Source organism: Parasteatoda tepidariorum, chromosome 2 (assembly GCF_043381705.1).
Source record: "Parasteatoda tepidariorum isolate YZ-2023 chromosome 2, CAS_Ptep_4.0, whole genome shotgun sequence".
NCBI classification, from domain to species: domain Eukaryota; kingdom Metazoa; phylum Arthropoda; class Arachnida; order Araneae; family Theridiidae; genus Parasteatoda; species Parasteatoda tepidariorum.
The window spans coordinates 21,998,384-22,012,719 of record NC_092205.1 but is presented as its reverse complement, the minus strand read 5'-3'; the positions used below and the strand labels follow the sequence as shown (position 1 = coordinate 22,012,719).

Genomic DNA, 14,336 nt, shown 5'->3' with positions numbered 1-14,336 from the left:
GGTTTACTTCATATATTAAGTTACACTATGAAATGAATTTCTTATATCGGGTCCTTACATTGTATTTTAAACATATTAAATAATAATACAGCTCAAAACAAGCAAGTATTATATGTAATATTAGAAATACTGTAACGAGAGCAGTAAAATATTTTCTTATATTTTATTTCATTTAATAGCATTCAACTTGACTTAATACAATATTTCTCTTACAAATTCTAAAAAAATATTTATTTTTTTGTCAACGACAAGATAAATAATAACAAGAGAAATAAACTGATGCGGAAATTGAAAATTAAAGAAATATTTACTTTAGAATTTTGAATACCGTTCTAAAATTAAAGCTAGAAAGAAAACAAACCCGTCAAGTTATTGTCTTTATCAATTTAGATAAGAATTTCAGAGTAAAGTTTGTATACACGGAAAGTAGAAAAAAAAGTAAAGCAATATTACTGTTCACCCTTTTTTACTTCGAAAGTTATATTATATTCTCATAATATAATTATTTTAATTTTTGTTTCTAAAAGAATAACATAGATCGACATACTTTTGAGGCATACATTGTAGTGTTTTCAGATTGGTTTCATGATTTTATGGTTTATACATAAATGCTGAGAAAAATTAGTTTCTTTCTGCACGTTCAAATGAAATTTTTTCCGCATTTCGTATCTAACTGTAGGGGGAGGAGTTGTATCTTGAGCAGTTAGAAAATAAATATTTAATTTTTACTTGGGTAAAAATTAAGGTAGAAATGAAATTAATAACTAATTGCTTACTATTTAAAGAATATATAAGCAGTTTAAAATTAAAAATATGTTAGTTTAAAACAGAGCAATAAATCATTTTTTACAACCTTGCAAAAGGTATAACAATCCCAAAGTACAACACTAAGTTGTAACTAGGGATACAGAGTGTTTGTTGTACCCTGGTACTAAATTAAAAATAAATAAAATATAGCAAATAAATCTTATTTAATGAATATAAAATACAAAACATAATAGAAAACATAAAAAAAGGCTTCTTTAGCTTTAGAATAGTCCAAGGGCATGTCATATGCACTGAATTTCACAGGAAGCTTGAGTGATTGCTGTTGTTGCTCTGAAAACCCTGTTACTGAGAGTGGAGGCCATTTACATATTTTTTCTTCTTCATCTATTTTATGTATAGTTTCATTTCTTTAAAAAAAGATATTTTATCCTGATTTAACAGGTTCGTTCCATTTTAACAATTTAGTCCCAAGGTACAAAAAATTGAATAAAACAAAAGCATGCCCTGTAAAAATATTCGTGGTTAGTTGTTCAGATTAACTAACCATACTATTAAGTAGAACATAATTAAAAGTTCAATATGCTATCTCAGAGATGCCTACTTGCTCCGGACAGCAAATATATATTTTAAAGTGATAGTTTATCAATTGTGATTCTTGATTTAATAAATTCAATTTAGTCGATTTTTATCCGCCACAATTTCTAAATAATTCGTAGGCTTATATAATTCACCACTTTATAGAACTTATGTCATGCTATACCTTTTAAAAAGGAAGCAAAAATAGTCAAATATTTGCAAAATTTACTTTGCAGTTACTTACCGTTTTTTTTTAATTATTTTGTCGCGTCCGGAGCAGTTGGCATCTCTGCTATCTTGATTTTTAACCCTAATCAATTAAGAATATGTAGATAAAAAAAATGAAATAATGCTAATTTACTTGTCGATGCATTTTTTCCCTTTTATTTTCTAAATCCCGCTAATCTCACTCTAAAGTTGCTAGTTATTCTTCCCTAACTTTTGGTGATTAAGGGAACAACTATGTAATTCAGGTAACTTTTATTAGTCGCCAATTGATGACAAAGCTATGCTGTTCGTCCCAAGATGCAACTGTCCTAAGGTACAACGCTCTCCTCAACTACATGATCTTAAAAAAGCGAAGTAGTATATTGAGCAAATGATAACAATGAAAAAAAAAGAAACGTAATACTCTAAAAAACTTTAGATCTAATGGTCAAATTTTCTAAGAAATTTTTTTATTGGTTTGAAGAACAGACTTTAATTAAGGTAGACGATATTTTGAGCTAAAAAATGATACAGAAAAACAGAAAGAGAACGTCAGACAGTCAGAAAGATTCAGACAGATTTTTTCCGACAGTAATATTAATATTTTTTGCCAGGACTTTAAGAATAAGATTTAACGAGGCTAATAAAAGCTTGATAAATGATAAAGAAAACAATATAACATGCATCACCAATGTAAAAAAAGTGAAAAAAAAATTTTTTTTTAAAAGAGTGAAGCTGGCTTTAGTTTGAAGATGTTGTGAATTGTTTTGGATATATTTAAAAATGTGGCTGAATAAATGAACATGTTCTTTTAATAGTATTAAGAAGAAGATCACGAATACCCACACATATGACTTATGACATCGGTGCAGGCTGATGAAGTGTTAAAGATGAGCTAAGTTTCTCCACATAAGTTAGAAGATGAATTAACGAGAAATTAATTAAACACAGCTCCGTATCACTTATTGAATTTGTTGAATTCTTTCTCGTCTGCGTCTTTTACTTAACTCAGATTTATTATTTGCATTTTATTTCAACCGTGAAATATTTTTGTTTTGTGAACCTGGCAATTTCGATGCATAATTAGTTTAGGCTCTACATGGCTTCGTGTTTGTCTTTAATTTAAATAAGAAATATATAGTGAAGGAATCGAAATCTTTGTGAAAGAATATAGAATGTTTCATTTAAGAGAATTAATTCTTGGCGGGCTTATCTTACTCGAAATAGAATGGAAAGACCAGTTTATAACGTAAGCAAATACTATGTTTCAACAACCAATAGGGATCAAGATACCCGCACTACGTCACTTGCAAGTGTCCCATTGCACAATCAAATTTTTAATTATATCATTGTCGATGGCGCTAGTTTAAACCCAGACCACTCTGCTATTTCTTAACATTTGTAATATTTAATATTGTTTAACATTATTACTTTACTATCCTTATATTCATTTAATATTTTTAAATTTAATTTTTCNAAAAAAAAAAAAAAAAAAAAAAAAAAAAAAAAAAAAAAAAAAAAAAAAAAAAAAGAAATCCTATAATGTATTTAGAACAACGGTTGAAACCTTAATACTCTTAAAGTTAATATAACTTATTGCTTTCTCCATAGTTAATCTGAAAGTTTTTATTCAAATTGATAGAAAAAATTGCACTCAATTGCAAATTCAGATACTTTTATATCTGAAAATAACTGAATCCGTAATTTGTTCCTTAATTATTCATTATTTTTCCCTCTAGAATTTAATAAAGACTGAAAAAAAATCGTACTAATCGTGAAATCGCACAAAAAATCAACTTGAAGAATGCAAATTTAAATACAAAAACCATGTACATGTTATGGCCATCTTTTCTGTATTAGGAATATTCTCCGTATTTTGGGGATCAAGGATCCAAATCTGTTAACGAAAAAAATAAGCCTATTCAAGAAAAATACTTTTCTGCGTAACATCTGTGACTTTTGACAGTGACTGGGATCTTTTCTGTAACTGAAAACTTATCTGGCATAAATATTTGAGTATATTTATAGTTAGTTCGACAAATTATTATGACTGCACAACAGTACCTAAAGTTTCATCAAATAATTAGATCATAAGTTTCTTTTGTTTTCTTTTTCTGTTTTCGCATTGCGCAAATGTAGATGTTAAGGCGACATTTTAGTGAATAATAAATGCTATGATTTAATAAAATCTCTTATATTTTATTGATTTTTAAAGTATAATTCTTATATTTTATTAGAAATTCAGGAATATTATATTTAAAGAAGCATGGTGGATTTTGCAATATCAATTGCATTTTTATTGGGAGAAAGGAATGAATTATTTATTTTTGCCAAGAAAGAGAGCTGCTTAAACTTTTTTTAGGGGACATACGAATATTAGATAAATATAAAGTTTTTCATGAAACTTTGAATATCATGCATCATTTGTGGAAATAATTTATTTAAATATAGTATTTTTGAAAAAATCTGAACTTGTTGCTAGGTAATTTTTGGAGAACGAATGGGCCAATAAATTCTAAATTATTTTCTTTTAATTTAAATTATTTATTATTAAATCAAATTTGATCTAAACATAGAAATTAATAAGCATTTTGCTAGTATTAACAGTTTCTTAATATGAACAATTTGCGAGCATAAACTGTTTTACAAAATATTAACAATTTTTTAGAACATCGAGTTTCAGAAGTAAGGAATTCAACAATTGTATAGAATTAATTGTATTGTAAATAAATAAAATAATGTAATGTATTAAAGTTATTACTTTCACTTTAATTTATGCATTTGTAAGTAATAGTTTTAAGTACTTATATTATCTGCTAAAACAAGTCCCTCAGAAACTATTGTCTTCTCAATTTTTTTTGCTTATCAGATCAAATTTTTTGTCACTGATTTATTCTGAAATACATCAAATTTTACAATTATGCATCAATTCACCTAAACTATAAATCTTAATGTAAAATTATGAGCCATAATCTTCAAAGAAAATCCCCTCAGATATAAACACGAAACTTTTCTAGAAGTTATTCCTAGCCTTGCAAACACTTGCAAACTTCAACGAAACTGTTGGTAGATACAGTAGATTTGAATAGTTGACGCTCTATGGTTTATAATTTAGGATCCAATACATGTTTTTGCTTATTTATGCACAATTACATCATGAACTATGATTATAGATATTGCATGAAGGAATGATATACTTCTCTGTGTGTAATTAGTTTTAAATTTGCTTTTTTTATTGCTTCATTTTAATATAAAATATTAAACAAAGAAAGGATTGTATAGATTTATGTTAATATTTCGAAATATTTTTATATTGCTCATTTATGTAAGAATATAAAAATTTCCTATAGTATTCGAATCATTTATCTTCGATTTCAGTTTTATTCCAGATAAAAATTGCTTCGGTTGTATTTTTATTTAAGACCAGATATTGCTTTCGGTCATATAATAAATTATATTATGAACAAGGGAAAAAATTTACAAGTTACATTAATAACACATTTTATAATTTTTTTTTTCAGTTTAAAAGGAATAATGATGCATGTCTTCTATATAAATATGTATTTTATTCATCATTGAAATAAACTTAAGAACAAGAAAAATAATGGAAAATAAAACATCTAATATAAATTGTAGTTTACTTTCCAAAATGTACTTCTGTCTTTGTTAGTACACGATATCCCCCAAAATTTAAAATCTCCCTATTTCATGGAGCTATAATAAAGTAATAACCAAACGAACATAAAAAATTCAATTTAAAATAATTAGAGAAAACGATTTATTCTAACATGGCGCTAAGACCGCTTAGGATAGAGTTACTCTTTTGTAACCCACTGAAAAGAGAAATAGTAAAAAAAAAAAAGAAAAAGAAAAAGAAAACATGTTGGCTATTTATATGCTCTAACATTGAGTGGAATTCTACAATAATTATAAAAGCATTATAAATTCAAATCGTTTTCTCATTATCAATTTTAATAAATTTTTAATCGAAGAGAATTAAAAAAATTTTTAAGAAAGTACTTTTTGCGAAATGATACAGATTATTTTTAAAATGCATTAACAATCCAATATAAACTTAATATCTTAAATAGGAAAATGCCAATTCAATTTCTTCGAAAAAATGATCTAAATAAAAATGGTAGATTTCAGGATAACTTCCCTTTCCTATCTAAATTTCTGTATTTTTTTTAAAATAAAACATAGCAAGATAATTTCAGGGCATTACTTGATAAAAAAACAGCTGTTATTTTCCAACTGTGCAAATTTTACAAAACGAATTATTACTTGAAAATTCCTTGTTGACAAACCAATGCGTAGAAAATCGTTTTGATAACAAGCGACTAATGCTAGAATGTCATGCTATATAACATTTATTTTCTTAATTCATTAAAAATTACTTTTTAAACTGATAATATTCGAACACAAAGTGAAACATTTCTTAATTATAATTAACACTAAAATTACAAAAATATTCCAGCGTACTATCAATTTTTTTTTCCTTTTTCGAGAAAATAATAATCCCACTAAATAAAGTAATTACAACTAATGAGGGACATATATAGTCGTTAAATCTGATTTAAAATGAATAATATTTGCTTAAAACTCACTGATAAATATTTTAATAAAATAAAAGAATATATTTAACGTAAGAAACTGCTGTAATCAAAATATATTTAAATTATATTAGTCGCTTTACAATTAAAGGAAATTGAAGAAACATAACAACGATATCCAATTATTGAGAAATAAATTAGATACGGGTATTAACATTTAATCTCTGAGCAATATTTGTTGCAAAATAACAAGCAAGTTTTTTTTTGTTTCGTTTCTCATTAATTCCTTTCTCTTAAAATACATTAAAAACTGATGCTTCTAAATCTTTTGCTTACACAAGTTTCTTAAACATAATCTCTTGAAGTAATTATCATATCTCCAAAATTTAAATTTATAAATTTGTTTTTAATCTCGAGAAAATAAATTTTAATAACAGAATGCAGACTGCAGATGTAATTTCTTGACAGCTTTTTAATATGTTTTAGTTTTTGAATTCATAAATTGGGAAAATATTGCAGAATTTTCTAAGAGAGTGTTTACCCGTATCTATTTGAGAATAATTTTTAAATTATGTTAATGATTGCTTTAGGGAACTCTTGAAAATTGAGAAGCAGAAAAGAAAACACTTCCAAAAACATGAAGGCCATTGATAATTGAAAATTAAAAAATATATATATAAAAAAAGAGTGTTTTTCTGAAAATTATAGATTTATTTTTAATGTAAGTGTTTATTTTATTTTATAACCGTCGTTGAGTAGTCGACCCAATTTTGGGTTTACAACTACTAACGTTCAACTCCATAGCCTTGTAATTTTGAACCCAATCCAGAAGGCAAGAGATCTCCTGCATCAAGTATGGGGAAAAATTCTGTTTTCGTGGAGGACTTTTTGATGCACCTAACCGACCTTGGCGTTACATGGAGAGGAAAATCACGAAAAAATTCCACTGTTAGCCTGACTACAAGGGGACTCTTATCCATGATCCATCTTCTACTGAGGATATTTTAAATCAGCAGTGTGGTCGGTGAGATCCGGACCGCATGTTGCATAGACATTATTAACCATTTCTTATAAGAGCATTTAAAATGGATGTAGAGTCGTTTCAAAGTGTACTGAATCCAGAACGGAAAACCGCGTAAAGTATGCATTTTAGAGGCAATATGTCGATAAAGCGGGCATTTTTATTCGAATTGTTCCGTTGAAGGTGACCATTGTCCAGGTCGAATAGCTATAAGCAAAAAATGTAAACATTTTCATGAATGGCGATGCCAAGTGCATCACAAGCAAATACTATGAGCTCAAATTTATCCAAATAATGAATATATATGATGAAATATACAAAATATAAATCATGGATATGTATAAAATTTATGAATAAATGAAGAAAGAGGTAACCAAATAGTTATCACTTGTGACACTTGTGCATTATCTTCACTGAAAATTTTTCAACTGCACGCTTTTCTGCTTTGGACCCATCACTCTTTACCAGGACTTTTATTTTAAATACTCTCATCTGAACCTATTATGCAGCTGTACACAGTCTACAGGACAATTTTCCTACCGTCCATTATAGCTCTAAATGATGCTGCTGCTGATTCTCCTGTATTTCTGACATAATCACACATATCTCCACATTTTATTTCGACAACTATTATAGCAATTTTTAGCTATTCTGAAAATCTATTAATTCTTATTTATCTGCTTCTGAAAAAGTAGCGTTATAAGAAGTACTAAAATGTGTGTGTTTTTTTTTAATGAATGAATGAAAGAATAAAATTTAAGAATAATTTTTAATACATATTTATAATAATTTCGAGATAATGTGGTGGTACCGCTTACAAAATTCAAACATTTATTTTTATTATGCAAATAAAGTAAATCAAAAATTAGAAAATTTGTGGGAAATTAGACTTACTCTTTGTGAAGGACTTATGATGGAACTAATCTACAGTTGTCTTTGAATGGAGAGGAAAACAACGAATATCTCTCTCTGAAAATCATAGTTAGCCTAACGGCAAAGGAGCTTTAAACCATGATCCGCCTACCACAGAAGATATTTGACTTTAGCACTGTGGTCAATGCGAGCTGGAAGCATAATTCATAGCGACAAGTCATCGCGGTGTTTTCGAACAAGGCACACCAACACGGGTAGCGAGTGCTCTATTCCCTGAGTCAGCACAGCTTGGACCAATATATGTGAAATATCTCCACGGATACAAATAATTGACTTAGTCTTAAGATAGTTGTGCTAACGTTAAAGTCAAGCACACCATTATAATGTTTTTTAAATCAATGCTCATTTCAAACAATAGCTAAACTGACCAAACGAGTTGAACGCTGTTCCAAAGTTATTTTTTTTAACATTTCTCGGCTTAAGACCGACAAGGTATAAATTTAAGGTATAAATTTTAAATACAAATATTACTCACAGTGAATATCCAAATATTTTGCTTCTGAATCTGAACTCCAGCCGGCAGTGTTAAGCCCCCTGCATGTATAATTGCCACTCTCGTCTCTTGTCAGATTCTTGAGTGTGAGTTCGTTCCTCTCTGTTTCTGCGTGGTCACCAAAAATGGGCAAGTCATTGTGATACCATCTGACAGCCATCAGCATAGCAGGATTGCCATCAATAGGATTGCACGACAAAACTGCCTCTGTCATCTCGGCTGCAACTTCTGGGACAACACTCACACTCACTGATGGTGGATCTATGGAAATCAATATAAATGCATCAGATACCAGATAAGGAAGTTATAGGGCATCTCATCCGCGAGTGTTATTGGGACGACACTCACACTCACGGATGGTGGATTTATGGTAATCGGTATAAATGCAGGAGTTACCACATAAGGAAGTTATAGGGCATTTCATCCATGAGAGTTATTGGGACGACACTCACACTCACGGATGGTGGGTCTATGGAAATCAATATAAATGCATCAGATACCAGATAAGGAAATTGTAGGGCATCGCATCATTGAGTGTTATTGGGACGACACTCACTCTTGCGGATGGTGGATCTATGGAAATCAATCTCCCAATGTGTTGATGTTTCTGTGAGATACCATATAATGAAGTTTTATCATCCAAGAGTGTAAGTGGGATGGTGCTCCTACATAAGAATGATTTTATAGAATGCGAGAGATGCCATATAATAAAGTCATAGATTGACCAAAATTATGTTTTGCTCTGAAGCAGAGTGATTCAGAAAAGTTGTTACGAGGTTGAAGGAGAAATTGGACGTAAAGATTGAGAGTTTTGTAGAAGTTCATGGCCAAAAATGGTATTGTACGCAGCTAGAAGAATTTTTCTATTATGATTTTCCTGTTAGTGCTGCTTTGAATTAGTAATTTTATTTAAACAAATTACATTTTTTATGCTTAATATTATGTTAACAAATACTGTCACAAATTGCCTTTAATTAACTAACAAAATAACTACATAAGTTATTTTGTTGTTACCCAATGATTTGGCAACTAACTTGAGTAGTGTATATTCAGATGGGCTCAGAAATAGTTTTATCGTTATTTAATGATTTAGTGACCAACTTGACAATTGTATTCAAAAAGGTTCAGAAATCGCTGTTTTGTAGTCATTCATATATTTAGTGATTAAAATTACTAACACTCCACGTCATTAGTTACGATAAATCAGCCATTTACGAGCCTATTTGAATACAGTTCCTTTCAACAACTATTAGAAAACAAAAAATAGCATAAAATTAGAATAATTTCTATAAACAGAAGTAGATTTAAGCCTCTCGAAGAGAATCAGGCACCCCTAAATGCGTACGATTACATCTCGAACGAGGAATAGGGTACCAAGTAAATACATTTTATTTGATTCACATATTGCACCCATTTTTTTAAAGGAATAATTGACAATTAAGCATGAAATAATTTAAGGTACCTATTTATGGTTCAACACTGCAGTGTTTTTTCACAGCAAGAAATTCAGAATAAGCATGAAATTAATAAACCACAATGGCCATACTATAGTTCAATTTGAACGGAAATATGATTCAATTTAGTAACTTATTAAGATTGGCATAAATTTGCCAGGTTTTATAATTCAGTTTTGCAACGATTCTTCTGTAAATGTAATCGAAAGTTAAGTGTGAAATCAATGAATCACGGTGACCAAAGATCATATGATAAGTAATATATTTTATTTTAGCAATTTTTTACTAAAATTATCACACAGTCACAAATTATTACAAATAAGTCCGAATTTTATCAAGCAAAAATAATTATACACCACAAATTAGGTTAAATGAGATGTTTACTTTGGATTAAGTGCAATACTTTAAAAGTTTTTTGATTCAATGAAATTTTCCTATTCACAATTTATGAACGTGTCAAATCTATTTTCTCGTGAGATAATTTTAAAATACATCATTCTAGTCTCACGAGTCTATTTCGTTTCGTTCGGAAATTTGGAGAAAACTTGACATTTTGAGTTTAGTATAACAACGGCACGTTTTCCAGCTCCTACCGCCAACCAAATTCGAAATTTAATCACCCACAACTGCAGTTAACTCGAATTTACTCGTTTGTTTTAGACTGACTTCTAAAGTGGTCGACAAATTTGTAGAATTTCATAAGTTCTGAGAACGAGAACGTACAACAACCGTGTTGTTTGTCGATGTTATTAGTAAAGTGTAGGCAATGAAAATTCGAGAAATGGTATACTCTGTGCAAAGAGCCATTAGGTAAATTGAAAGCAAGTTTCAAAATATTTTGTGAGTCAATTATATAAATGGAATTTTGTAAAACTGACTGTTTAATGAAGAAGGAACCGACTTTATTTAATAATAGTTGCATTTTTTATTTGTACAAATTAGCAATAGGTTTAACAAAGTTTGCAATTTTTATTTTTTTCTAGAAATGTTCATTAGAAATTCAAGAATGCATTTTAAATAATGGTTCTACTGATAATTTCCTTTCTTATACTTTGAACTAAAGCAAAATCATAACAATGTTTAAAAACCTAAACACAATCTGTAAATTTTGAATTAATAACTTTGTTTTATGTATAATGCCAATAACATGTTTTACAGGTCTTGTTAAAATATGCAACATAATTGCACAGACAGCAACTAACTACATCACCAAGAATAATATTTTTGAATTAACAAAAATTTGTATCCGTATACCCTTTAACAAATTCAGAAAAAAATATTGGCTTTGGTGCGAGTGTTTTGTTTCTGAGTAGATAGTTAACCTCGCAACTAAAGTTTCTTTTATAGGGTACTTTTCTTATCAGTGCTCTGGAATCAACTAAATCACTCTAAATTCTCTCACATTGCTTCTGTTTAAATAGTTAATCCTGAATTCAAAGTTTGCCGTATGCTGTAGTTTTCTTACCAGTACTTCGGAATCAGCCAAAGCACGCTAAATTTTTTCCCATTGATTCTGCTTAGATAGTTAACATCGAATCCAAAGTTTCCCGTATGCGGTAGTTTTCTTACCAGTACTTCGGAATCAACCAAAGCACGCTAAAATTTTTCACATTGGTTCTGTTTAGATAGTTAACATCGAATCCAAAGTTTCCCGTATGCGGTAGTTTTCTTACCAGTACTTCGGAATCAACCAAAGCACGCTAAATGTTTTCACATTGGTTCTGTTTAGATAGTTAACATCGAAACCAAAGTTTCCCGTAAACGGTACTTTTCTTACCAGTACTCCGGAATCAATCAAATCACACGAAATTCAAGTACTTACACAAGACGTCCAAGCCCAGAGTGTTACTGGAATTCCCTCTTCCGAAGGCATTCCTGACGTGGCATCCGTAGGAGCCAGCATCTTTCCTGGACACTCTCCTCAGTATCAATTGTGGACTCGGCACAAACGATGGGCTTCCACTTGAAGAGGCACTCGGTGATTTGGTAAGTTTTGGCGTGATCACAGGAAGTGGAATGTATTGTCGAAGCGGTAGACCGTCCTTGTACCAAATGACTTCAGTGACATTTGGGGGATTGGCGCTGAAATTGCAAGTCAAAACAGCTTCACCACTCTCGTTGACTATTAACCCTCCCACTGGTTGGACACTCACTGATGGTGGATCTGAAAAGAAAGAGAATTCATTTTGAAATGCGGCTTCTTGTTAGTCTAAATTATTCATTGAAAAGAATGTACCACAGTGATAAATAATATGACGGAATGAAACAGGGGGTAGGGCAAATAGATTTTCTGGATTCAATAACTCTTATCAGACAAAATTTTCCATCACAAACTTTCTCTTCAATCATTTGTGTTAATCGATATGTTGCATTAAACCTAACACTTTTGACTAGTTCTGTATCTTTAAGCAAGTAAAAAGAGTTTTATCTTCAATTTGACACATTTAGGAAACAGTTGCGTCCATAAAGATGAAAATTAAGCGANTTTTAAAATACTTGTAAAAAGTTATAATATGCATAATAATTTTATAAGTAAATAAAATTCAGTAAATTGCTTACTTTATTATGACACCTAATGGATTAACATACTTACAATGAAAAATTGCGTTACAATTTAATTAAATGTTATCTAACAAGCTATTTGAGTTTTTCATTCTCATATCACACTTTCAATTCCAAAAATATTTTAGCTTACCTTTGCAAGCATTAAATGGACCATTAAAATGTTAATATAATAATTAAAGAAATTCTGATCGTATTTCGCACATTAGCACACAAATTTCAATAAATTCTCCCACTACAAAAGTGGTTAGATCTTTACAATTAAACTAAGTTAACATGAGCTTCCGCTATAAATTAAAGGAAGAATGCGCACATAATTCCTTACAAGCAGTGATGGGCATCATTCACGGAAATTTTATTCTTGACAAAAATTTAGTCAGAATAAATTTATTCTGAATGATTATTCATATGTAAATTTAGTCATTATTCATCATTCATTATGTAAATTTTTGAATAATGATTGATGAATAAATTCATCAGTCATGACTAATTTTTCTGAATAAATTTTGAATAACCAGTAAAAAATGCAAGCACTATGCTATTTTCATAGCGAGTTGCAATATATACAATATATACAATATATTCAATATATATACATATATTCAATATATACATATATGTATATATATATATATTTATATATATATTGGCCGGCTCTTTCTACTAACTGTTGGTCAATTAGTCTTTATTTTATCAGTTTCAGCATGGAGACAGGGAAAAACACGTCCTGGGCCACTCGTCTTCTGATTATTAAACAAGCTGAGAAAAATTTCATATTTTGCTTGTGCCACCGAGTTTAGAATTCCAAGCTTTTGATGGTATAGTAAAGAAGTAGAAGGATGGAAGAAGTAGGCATGATCTTCTAAGATGAGGAGTCCCTTTAACCCGAAGAAATTCGGTAGCTGGCCTACTGAAATAAGAGCGCTAATAAAATATGCAAGTAGATGGTAGCCAAAAATGTGCTCAAATTGAGTAAACGCACCATAAGACGTCAACTGTATGCAGTTGGATTGTGTGCACAGATTCCTGAAAAAAATCTCCTTTCCTTTTAAAGAATAGGATGATCCGATTGAAATTTGAAATGAAGCGCGAATCATAGACAGCTAAAGATTGGAGGAATGTCCTTTGGAGAGATGAATCTAAATTGCTTTGAAGTGATAACCGGCGTTTTATTGTCACCTCGTCACCCAAGAGGCAACAGAATAGATCTCCGGTATCAACGGCTAACATTGAAACACGAAAAACAGATCAGTAATGGTCTGGGGAGCTTTCCATCATAATGATTTCGCCCTCTCGTTCATATCGATGGGACTACGGATCAATATTTTTTTAAAAACATTATAGAAGTAGACATTTAGAAGGATGAGTATTTTACGCTGTTTTTCACTTTAGGAGACATATTTATTCACGTTGTTGCAAACATTCTAAGAAATTATACTCTTACTTTTTGAGGTTGTTATTTGAGTCAGTAGTGTAGTTAGTATAAAAGAGTGTTGACTTTATAAAAGTAGAATAGAAAGTAAGTTCGATATTGAGCTATTAAAGAAACTATTTTATTTATGAAAAAATATTGCAGAATTTACATTAGTTTAGTAAGCTTCGAATCAAAGCTTGACTTTTAAATATAATTTATTTTACCCTGTTCTTTTTATATGACACTTTAGTTTTTATTATTAATATTACTTATTTCGATAACTTAAAGGGTAGTTTAATCATAAAAATTTCTTTTATTGTATATGATAAATATAAAAAATTACATTTCTTTATTA

General features: G+C 29.7%; 1 protein-coding gene across 1 annotated transcript in view; it reads right to left on the bottom strand.

Annotated features, from left to right (window-relative positions):
- Positions 1–14,336, bottom strand: part of LOC107447604 (B-cell receptor CD22-like) — a 401,378-nt gene that overhangs the window by 103,262 nt on the left and 283,780 nt on the right. The window contains exons 5-6 of the mRNA XM_071177281.1: positions 11,828–12,169; positions 8,534–8,812 (exon numbers count right to left, since the gene is read on the bottom strand). Coding sequence (XP_071033382.1) covers positions 8,534–8,812; positions 11,828–12,169 — 621 coding nt within the window. The remainder of the gene's footprint in view (positions 1–8,533; positions 8,813–11,827; positions 12,170–14,336) is intronic.